Genomic DNA, 10,745 nt, shown 5'->3' with positions numbered 1-10,745 from the left:
AGCCGCGCAGCTCGCCATGGCGCTGCCGGTGCCGCTCAGGCCGCGGCTGAGGCCCTGGGCCTGGTGCCGCTGCGCCCTCCCCCGCCGGCCCCTCGGCAGCCGCGCCCGCAGGTGAGGCCGGAGGGGAGCCGAGGGCGCCCGGGCCTCGCCCTCCTCCCTCTCGTCGCCAGGAGTTCCGCAGGCGCACCCTGCTTTCTGCAGGCGCCTGGGATGAGGAGCCCCCCCCTGCTCTCCTCAGCAGGGATGTGGGGTGGAGTGGGGGGGCAGGTGAGGCAGAGCCTCCCCACTGGAGTCCTTTGAAAAGCACTGCTGCCTGTGAGGCATGGCGGGGGAGGGGTCAGGTGAGGCAGAGCCTCCCCAACAGAATCCTTCAAAAAGTGCTGCCACCTGTGAGGCATGGGGGGGGGGGAGGTGAGGCAGAGCCTCCCCACCGAGTCCTTCGAAAAGTGCCACTGCCGCCATGTGAGGTGCTCAAGCACAGTGCTCCGGTGGGGACTCCAGTTGGGAGGCTCTGCCTCACCTGACCCCCCCCCATGCCTCACAGGCAGCAGTGCTTTTCAAAGGACTCCAGTGGGGAGGCTCTGCCTCTCCACTCGCCCTACACCTTACAGGTGATGGTGCTTTTTGAAGGACTCTGGTGGGGAGGCTCTGCCTCACCTGCCTCCCTGCCCACTGCATGTCCCTGCTCCATACAGTGGGGAGGTTGCCCCACAGTGCAGTTCCATGAGGCCAGTAATACCACTGAACCCCATAGAACCCCTGTGGAAGTGCCAGATTTTTGTGAAGGCAAGTGCCCAGCACACTGGTGCTCTCTATGGAGTGGGAGGGAGTGCTATTAACCTCAATTGCTGGTGGCTGCCCTGTACCTGGGGCAGCAGCAGTATGCGCACACACTTTTGGAGGTCATAATGTGGATCTCCATGCCACACTGTGGAAAACATGGTTGGGGAGTGTGTGTTCCCCCCCCCCCCGTTGCTTGGGGACCACAGCTGCGGGTTAGCCCTGCTCAGGATGGTGGCGGTTCATGAGGCCACTTCGGACCAGGAGACAGATGAGGCAACTAAGGTGTTTCTGGATTGTACTGATTCAGAGGAGGGAACTGCGTGGTCCAATGTCTTCATGACATGCAAAGTCCCTGCTTGCAGAAAATTAGCATATTGGGAAGCTTGACATTTCTATGTGCAGGGAGGTTTTTATAAGAAGCATGCTACCATGTGGGCCTCTTCAGTCTAGAAAAGAGGCACCTGAGGGGGGACATGATGGAGACATACAAAATTATGCAGGGGAAGGCCATGGGATGGTAAGGCCACACCTGGAGTATGGCCAGTTCTGGTCGCCACATTTCAAAAAGAACATAGTGGAAATGGAAAAGGTGCAAAAGAGAGCGACTAAGATGATTACGGGGCTGGGGCACCTTCCTTATGAGGAAAGGCTACGGCGTTTGGGCCTCTTCAGCCTAGAAAAGAGACGCCTGAGGGGGGACATGTTTGAGACATACAAAATTATACATGGGAAGGATAAAGTGGATAGAGAGATGCTCTTTACACCGTCACATAACACCAGAACCAGGGGACATCCACTAAAATTGAGTGTTGGGAGGGTTAGGACAGACAAAAGAAAATATTTCTTTACTCAGCATGTGGTGGGTCTGTGGAACTCCTTGCCACAGGATGTGGTGACGGCATCTGGCCTGGATGCTTTTAAAAGGGGACTGGACAAATATCTGGAAAAAAATCCATCATGGGTTACAAGCCATGATGTGTATGTGCAGCCTCCTGATTTTAGAAATGGGCTATGTCAGAATGCCAGGTGCAAGGGAGGGCATCAGGTTGCAGGTCTCTTACTGTCTTGTGTGCTCCCTGGGGCATCTGGTGGGCCACTGTGAGATAGAGGAAGCTGGACTAGATGGGCCTATGGCCTGCTCCAGCGGGGTTGTTCTTATGGCACCTCTCATCAAAAGTGGCACAGGCCAGAAACAGATTTAATAATTGGTGAAGTATTGTTTTGTGTTTTTCCCCCCTAATCTGTTTAAAGATGCAGTTTTGCCTCCTCTATGCTGTTTGTTGAACAAGGCCTTGAGGGAGGACCATATTTAGTTCCTATCTCTGTGATTCACACTAAAGAAAAGTGTGTATCTAATTTTTTCAGATTCATGAGTGCTTGGAAAAAAACATGAGTTCAGTCTCTAGTTAGCAGGTGAGCTCCTGCTAAGAAGGCTTCACTCCATTTTTCCCATGACAGTCCCTCAGATATGCAGTAACTGCAGTGTCCAGTCCCCAGCAGCATGCCCAGGTAGGGTTGGGAAAAACTCCTGCCTGAAACCCTGGATTGCTGCTGCCTATAGGCATGGGGAATCCTGACCCGGTGGACTAATGATCTGATTTGGTAGAAGGCAACTGTGTGTTCAGGAAAACAGCAGTTCTAAAAGCACCCCTGGACTGTCCTTAAAGAAACCTAATGCAATCCATTAGGTCAGATAATTGGATGCAAAATTGATTTCAAATCTTTAGTGCCTGTCAGTGCCTCACCTCTTCCTCACAGAGCAAGTTCAGCATATGAAGGAATGACAGTCAACTTGTTTATTACACTTTACTTGCTTATTTTATTCTGTTCTATACATTTATATCCCAGCTTTCAAGGTGTAGCATCTTCACAAGGCATCTGACGATTAAAATCCCAATAAAACTCTGTTCCGTAGTTCAGATCTTCTCATCCTTATTTTTTTTAATTCTACTCTTTCTCCCAGGAACTTGGAGCATACATTCCATCTTATCGTATCTCACCCCTATGACATAGTTGAGGCTGAGATAACTCAGAGGTGGCTCAGTGTGTGTCGCAGCTGCCCTGGGATTTTGAATCTGGATCTCTCTCATGCAATGCCAATGTACCAAACCGGGGGTTAAGTCAGAGATTTTCTGGTACCTGTTCTTTGAAATAACCTCTGGAGCAGGTGGATTGAAACTATTTTCAAACTTTTCTTAATTTTCTTGATAGTACCTTTGATGTTGCTGTGGTTGGTGCTGGAATCGTGGGGCTGGCATCGGCCAGGGAGCTCATCATGCGGCATCCATCCCTAGTTTTTGGAGTGCTGGAAAAGGAGAAGGAGCTGGGTATGATGCCTGCATTTACTACCATATCTGACAAAATGGCTCACAGCCTTTTGTTATTTTCAGTCTTTCATTTTTCACACCCAGATGCCCAGACTTCCAAAATTAGTTGTCATGTTTGTCAAGATGCTTGTTAAAGTTAGTATTGTTCAGCTGGGGCATAACTGGGTTAGCACAGCTGAGCTTCTCCTATGCAAGGCCAATCTATGCAACTTCTGTGCACTTGAATAGGATTGTGTTACTCATAGTGTTTCTTCCTTATTTAGCTTTCCATCAGAGTGGTCACAACAGTGGGGTCATTCACAGTGGGATCTACTACAAGCCAGGATCGCTAAAAGCTAAGTTGTGTGTGGAGGGCGCAGCCCTCTGTTATGAATACTGTGACCAAAAAGGAATCCCATATAAACAGTGCGGCAAGGTAAGGTAGGTGTTGTGCTTTTGCTGTTTAATTTAAACTTGCAATACAGTACAGTATGTCTTGTTTTTGAAAGGCTAATTACCATAGTGTTTGCTCAAATTTTACCAGTGTTTTATTGTAAAGAGTGCAGGACTCGGGCACATCAAGACCAATGTGGATGTGTAGCATGAACACCTGAACCTGAAGAAGGGTTTTGGGTAACTCAGAAGCTTGCTTCTGATGTGGAAAGAAGAAAATTTGTAACTTTTGAGTTATACTTTACAGAATCAAATATTCTATGGATCATTTCTCTGTTATTTTAATGTTTTCTATATTTTTGTGCTAAATCCATCAACAGGATCTTTTCATATGATGATATCTGAAATGCTTCCCAGGACTCACTTTTCTGAGCAAAGAGAAGTTCTGGGGCTTGTGTTCCTGGGTTGGGTTTCTTTGAATAAGAGGTCATTGAAGTACTGTTATAGTATTTGCTTTATTTTAAATGTATAAGTAGACCATAAATGGAGGCAAAGAGCATGCATTTGTACAAGGCAGCATGTCAGCTACCCCCTCCCCCCAAAAAACAGGCCAGTCCATAACTTTTGATGTCAGCCTCTTTTCAAACTGCTGTTGCTTCACACACAGACACCTGATAAATTATCCCATTCTTCTTAGCTTGGGGGTGGGTGTCTCCTTTTCTTAGCTTTGACCAGTCACCCATTCACATACGTAGATTTCCAAGTGTCTTCTAACCATTTGAGGCTGGCTGCCTAACAAAAGCGATGATCAGCCGGTTTTGTTGTTGGCATCCTTCAGTCTTGGAAGACTATGGTATCGTGCTCTGAATGGTGGATCTGGAACAGAGTGTCCTCTCCAGTGCACGAAGCCTGGGTCAAGTAGATATGGAGGATAGACTCTTTCCCATGCAGCAAATCCCCCCTCTCCATGTTGCTGAAATGGTCCAATGGAAAGGCAGAAGCCAATATGGTTGGTTCCAGCAGCGTCGCAGGAGTTGCCAGAGCGTGACTGTGTTCAGTCATGAACTTCCTCAGGGACTCCGGCTCCAGATTTTGCCTCGAGGTTGACTCCTGAAGCCTTTTCCATAACTGGATGTAGCCACAAGGCAGTGGAGGTTTGGGATCAGAGTTTTCCTTCTCTCAGATGAGCTGCCTTCCCAAGCTAACGAGTCCCATCTACCCGGTGGCTGTTTAGTCACCTCTTACGACAAGTACAACCAAACTGAGGGCCTAATGGTTCTGTGTATTTCACAGCGGAGAAAGGGGGCAGCACCACATTTTCGGGCAAGTTGATTTTTTCTAGTTGTGCAACCCATCTTCCTTTTCAACCCTACATCTCTCACTCCTGCTTGGTAACATGATATCCTTTTCCAAAAGCTACTGACTAGATTATGGGTGTCAAACTCATTTCATAGGGAGGGCCACAAAGCATGCATGATGCCTGCTGAGGGCTGGAAGTGATGTCATTAAACAGGTCATAACCAAAAATAAACACTTTTTTCTCACTTAGGAACTCATTAGCTGCAAATAACAAAAGAGAAAATATATGAGTATAGATCATATTTCAAGATATGGGAGAGCCCAATTTTCATGTGGGCTGCCCTTTCAGCAGTAACTACTCAGCAGCGGAAAGCCTGAGGGCTGCATAAAAAGCTTCCACAGGCCGCATCCAGCCCCCGGGCCGTATGTTTGACACCCCTGGACTAGATAATGTCCATCAGTCATTGAAGTTGGCATGTTTTTGTGTTATAGAGCTCTTCAAAAGTGTAGAAAAGGGTAGAAAAGTGTCTGTTAGTAATAATGAAAGCAGACGTGTAGTAATTCAAGAGCTGCTGTGACCTAGCTTGTTGTCATGCCTGGTAGTTGATATGGCAAAATGGCAGTAAGCCTGGGCCACCCTCCACAGCAGGGTCTTTGGCTCATTCAAATGTTGATCCTGGTGACTCTTCTGCTGCATTTTTACTTTACAGTTAGCCCACTTTCCACAGTGTGCTTGTCTTGTTTTGTCCACAGCTGATTGTTGCAACTGAACAGGAAGAAATTCCAAGACTCAAAGCGCTGTATGAGCGGGGGCTACAGAACAATGTGCGGGGACTGAAACTTATCACCTCCAGAGAAATACAAGTGAAGGAACCCTATTGCCGGGTGAGTCACTTTGTCTCTTCAGAGACAAGTTGAAGCAACTCTTTCCTGCCAATGATCTGTGATGGAAGGTAGCTTTCTCTTTTTTGAAAGGAAAGTCCAGTGCTGCTGTTCACTTTGTTACCCAATTTCTCTTGTCTGTGATACTCCCTCATCAGAATGCCTGGCGCTTGTGCTACTGTCTTATCAGCACCAAGCAAATGCTTACTTCTATGGTTTCAATTTTACTGTCCCATCTTCCAGGGCTGCAGTGCTTGTCTAGCCCATGCTGCCATGGGAACACCCATTGCAGAAGTGCCGGAAAGCACTTTGTGACAGCTGAGCAGCAGCAGGTGCCAGCATGAAGGCCTGCATGGGTGCGTGCTGGCCTCTCACGCCAGTGGAAAAGGCACTGGGTGCCATGGACATAAGTATTGTACTAAGTGGTGGGCGGGCAGAACAGGGAGGGGGAGGGCAGAGCGGAACCAATCTGCCAACGCAGAGCTGCTTGGGCCTGTGCCAGAGATTTTGCTGGTGTAGGCCTGATTAGCCCCATAGCTGGCTTCTGGTGCTTTCCCTGGAACAAGGGGACAAATGTCCCCTTACCTTGGGAAATCTCCATCAGCCTAGTTTTCCGCACTACACACAGCACAGTAGTTTTGTTAGGTTTGGGCTGTTAGTTTAGTTTAGCTACCAGTTTTAATGGTGGTTTTACTTGCTCTCAGTTCTGGTGATTGTGGTTGTTATTGTTTCTATCTCTGAACTCCCTAGATAAATTTTTATTTGGAAGATGGTATAAAAATCCAGAGGAGCAACCCCTACAACAACATATATACTGTTAAAATTTATCCACTAGGATGTGTACTGTTGGTCATCTGACTTGCCTTGTTGCTGCAGTTCAGCAGTAGCTCATGCAGCTGGGTGCAGGGCCAAGTTTACCCCACCCAGCAAATGTCCAGGGGCCACACTGAAAAACTGGCCACCAAGGGTGGGGAGTGGCAGTGGTAGGACCAGCAGGTAGCTTCCAGAAGTGCTCCTTATCGTCCAGTCCTTAGCAGGATGATATTTAGAAGGAGGACAGCAACTGTCCGTCCCTGTCCCTGTCCCCAAGCAGGGCATCTTTTCCAGTGGCTGGTGCTGGTGTCTCTTCGGAATGTTTTTTAGATTGTGAGTCTTTTGGGGGCAGGGAACCATTTATTGATTTATTTTACCATGTAAACTGCTTTGTGATCTACGTTTTGTTGAAAAACAGTATATCAATACAGTATTTTTAATAATGAATAATAATGGTGCAATAAAAACATGGTTTTTATTGGTTAGAGCAGCAGTTCTCAAACTGTTTAGACTGGAGCCCTTTGCACTCTTAAACCGTCTCGATTTCAGTTCAAAAACCTTTATTAGGCTTTAACACTTAAACCTTCTTTTGAGGAGTTGGCCAGCACATGTGTCAAGTCTTGGGGAGCCCCAGACTGCTGGTGCATGCACATAGTGGCGCAGCACCAAACAAATGGCAGCCCCTGGTGTGCCTGCGGAGCCCCTAAAGGGGTCTCAGGAAGCCCCAGGGCTGCTAGGAGCACACTTTGAGGAACGCTGGTTTAGAGAGGCGGTGATTATTTATATTCAGTTTGTGTCTAGTCATTGCAGCGTCCCAGAAGGAGGGAATCATAGACGTTTGCCTTCTTTTTGCTTGTCTGAGTCATCAGCTCAATGACTTTTCCCAATGGCAGCAGCCCAGGAAGTGGGGAAGATCCCACTGGGCTGCACAGAACATGTTCTGCAGCCCTGCTCTGTGGCCTTCTGTCATGCTCAGATTCATTTATGCCAATGGTTCACCACGAAGGAGTGCTGGTTAAAAGCCCCAGCAGTGCAACTCTGACTTACCTTGTCTGGGCTGGCAGTATCTAGGAAGACATACAGACCTGAGGCTGCCATGCTGAAAGTTACTCTGTTGGTTTGTAACAGTGCATCTCCACCTTCCTGGTTCTTCAGAAATGTGTGTGTGATTGAGGACCATGTGAACATAAGCATTCACTCTGTGGCTGCATTTTCAGGGTTTGATGGCCTTGGATTCCCCATACACTGGCATTGTCAACTACAGACAGGTGGCCCAAGCATATGCTGAAGATTTCCAGGCTGCTGGAGGGACCATCTTGACGAATTTTGAGGTGGAAAATGTGGAAATGGCAAAAGAAAGTCCTGCTGGAAATAAAGAAGGTGAACTTTTTTTTTAATGGCCCTTCCTCAAGCTTTGCAATTTTGCCTTAAGGTTTTGTTGCAAAATAAAGTAATTTACCTAACAGTGGAATCCTAACGTGGCATTGAGCTGGCACAGCCATCCCTGCCCAGCTCATAGTGTTGAAACGTGCTGTAAGGTATGTTTGCACCTACTTGGGAGTTGGCACAACAGCCTGAACTGATCTGGTAGCTCCAGATCCCATCCCTGCGCAGGCTGCCACAGGTGAGTTTACACTGGGTGGAGCAGGGATGTGGAAAGGGTGGCAGGAGGGCCATCTGGAGGTGGGGAGGGATGTTTTGAGGCGGGGAAGGGTGGAACATGGGGAGGATAGGGCCCAGGAGTGGGTGGGATCAGCAGTGGCCACACACACCATATCCTAACATCCATCCCAGCCCATCTGGCATTACCCTGGGCTTCCTGGATGTGCCAGATAAATAGGTGGCACAGATCTGAGAAGCCCTTTGGGGTGGCTGGGAGTTAAGGAGAAATATATCCCCTTACCCCAAGGTATCCTCCAGCCAATTCCTAAACTGCATTGGATGTAGTGCAGGCAGTGTGGCCTGGCTGTACCAGCACAGTTTAGAATTGGTCTGTCCAATCTTGGCAGCACTACATAGGTTCTGTTATGTGGATTTGCATTCTTTTGTGGCATCGTCAGGATGCTAGGATAGGAAGGAGGCCTCCTTAGACAACTCCTTGTACCTCCCAGAGAGGCCCATCTCTTCTTGAGAGTGCCATTGAGTTGAGTCTAGTGCTTTTCACCAGGGTCAAGCACTGTTTCATAAACCGTATATCATTTTGTCTTATGATTTTTTTTTTAACAGGAATGAACTATCCAGTTGTTGTTAGAAATTCAAAGGTAAGCCTGAACCACAAGTTCAGATCTTTGTTTATAGTGCACAGTATTTCATCTTACTGTTGACAAGTATTTTGCATGTGTCAGCAATGCAAATTCCTTACCTTGATTACCAATATTGCTTTCACCTTCAAAACTGTTTGAGATGAAGAAAAAGATACAATAAGGTTATTTTTGTCATGAAGGAAAATGGGCTCCTACACAACAGTGCACTTCTTCAGAGGTGACATCTTTTGTGCAAAGTGTGATGACTTTCTGTACAGGGTCCTCATTCATGGCAGAACTGCAGTTCTCAAGCAGATGCAAATTTCAGTTGGGAAAACGGGTGTTTTCTTTTTATCTCAAGGTAGCAGCAAAGGATATTTTGTACCTGAGGTGCTCCACACAGCTTACTGATCATTTGAAGTTTCACATGTAATTATAGAGACCAGCTCATTCTTAGAAATGTTACACACACACTTTTGTGTGATGAAAAGAAACAAAATTATTATGCTTCAACTGATTTCAAAGAAGTTGCCAGCTTGTTTTTGTATGCTCAGTGACGACTGCATACGATCATGGAAGCCACCCGTTAGCACCAAGCACTGCGTGCAGTACATAATTATGACTTGTCTACTTTTTGAAATACAACAGTTAAGTTCTAAGCACAAAATGTTCTGGTAATCTGACAGTTCTGTTTCTTTCAGGAGATTATAGCTACCTATACAATTTTCTTTTTTAAAAGTCAGCCATTCTCCATGGCTGTTACCTAATTCATCCCATCACTGAAAGTAGAAGGGCCTTGACTCAGTGGTAGAGCCCATGTTTGTATGCAGGAGAGCCCAGGTTCCATCCCCAGCAGCATCCCTAGTAATGCAGAAAAAAATGCTTGCCAAAACCCCGGGGAGAGTTGCTGTCAGTCTGTATTGATAGTACTGGCCTAGACTGGCCAGTGGGTCTAGTTCAGCTTAAAGCAGCTTCCTATGAAATGGTGGCTGGTCTGGCTATAGTGGTTGTTGCAAATGACTGGCACAAGTATTAAGTCTTTATTTTGGACCTGCAGGTTTGGAAGGTGTTTTGCAGAAGGCTTCTAAATTACTGTTAGCTGGGCAGAACCAGTGATAGGGAGAAGTCAGAAACTGAGGATGGGTGGAAGGCAGGGGTGGGGGAGAAAAGGCAACTGTGGCTGAAGAAAATAAGAGGTTTTAGAGGCAACATGACCCACAGAGAGGACGCCCTCCGCACACCTCTTAAGTAGTGACACAGGTACATAAGCAACCGTTAGCAGCATCAGTCAGGAGGAGCCTATCTCAAGGACCCCCCTGTTCTCCTGATCTGTTTAGGGGCCACACTGAGGAAGAGGACAATGCCTGACTCTGACCCAGAGTCTAGGAAACTCACACCTGAGCCTGCAGCTCTGCCCTAAGGCCCTGGAGGCTCCCGTCTGAAGAGGATGACAACAGGCACCTGCAGGTCACCCACTGCACAGGCAGAGCTCTGGAAGGCTGATACTGATTGCGTATTGATGTTATGTTGCTTTCCTTGGGTTTGTTTCATTGTTTTTATTGGTTCTGGCTGTAAATTGCCTTGGGCTTTTCTGTGAGAATAGGAAGGGCAGAATAGAAAAAAATTAACACACTGCCCCTTCAATCCTGTGAATTCCTGGATGAGGGTTCTGGCTCCAACACATGTTGCCAGAGCCTTCTGGAGCTCTGAAAGATCTGCCTCTGGCATGTCCCAAACACTGCTTCTTGCGCTCCTCACTGCCAGACCACTTCTGGTCAACACCAGACTCTCCATGCTTCACAGCCTCTTGAAGGCTCACAGCTTCACTGAAACAGGCTGGATCAAGAAGGGGAAGCAGCATTTCAGGAAGAAGGCTGGGGACACAGTAACTTTTTCGGTGGTGTTTTATGCTTTCGTAGTTGATTGCACTTCTGTCTTGTTCTGTGACAGGGGGCAGAGATCCGCTGTCGGCACCTGGTGTCCTGTGCAGGGCTTTACTCAGACCGGCTCTCTCAGATCAGTGGTT

General features: G+C 47.5%; 1 protein-coding gene across 2 annotated transcripts in view; it reads left to right on the top strand.

The window, feature by feature from the left end:
• Positions 1 to 10: 10 nt before the first annotated feature.
• Positions 11 to 10,745, top strand: part of L2HGDH (L-2-hydroxyglutarate dehydrogenase) — a 17,296-nt gene continuing 6,561 nt past the window's right edge. The window contains exons 1-7 of one of the 2 annotated variants that reach the window (XM_066630236.1): positions 11 to 111; positions 2,995 to 3,110; positions 3,374 to 3,525; positions 5,535 to 5,666; positions 7,694 to 7,856; positions 8,703 to 8,737; positions 10,670 to 10,745. The exon at positions 10,670 to 10,745 is cut by the window's right edge and continues 92 nt beyond it. In XM_066630236.1, the coding sequence (XP_066486333.1) occupies positions 17 to 111; positions 2,995 to 3,110; positions 3,374 to 3,525; positions 5,535 to 5,666; positions 7,694 to 7,856; positions 8,703 to 8,737; positions 10,670 to 10,745 (769 nt within the window). In that variant the 5' untranslated portion in view covers positions 11 to 16. Of the gene's footprint in view, positions 112 to 2,994; positions 3,111 to 3,373; positions 3,531 to 5,534; positions 5,667 to 7,693; positions 7,857 to 8,702; positions 8,738 to 10,669 lie in introns of those variants that run through there. The other variant, XM_066630244.1, reaches the window with a different exon arrangement.

The sequence above is a fragment of the Tiliqua scincoides genome, chromosome 1, assembly GCF_035046505.1.
Source record: "Tiliqua scincoides isolate rTilSci1 chromosome 1, rTilSci1.hap2, whole genome shotgun sequence".
In the NCBI taxonomy this organism is placed as follows: domain Eukaryota; kingdom Metazoa; phylum Chordata; class Lepidosauria; order Squamata; family Scincidae; genus Tiliqua; species Tiliqua scincoides.
This window is presented reverse-complemented; position numbering and strand designations above follow the sequence as displayed.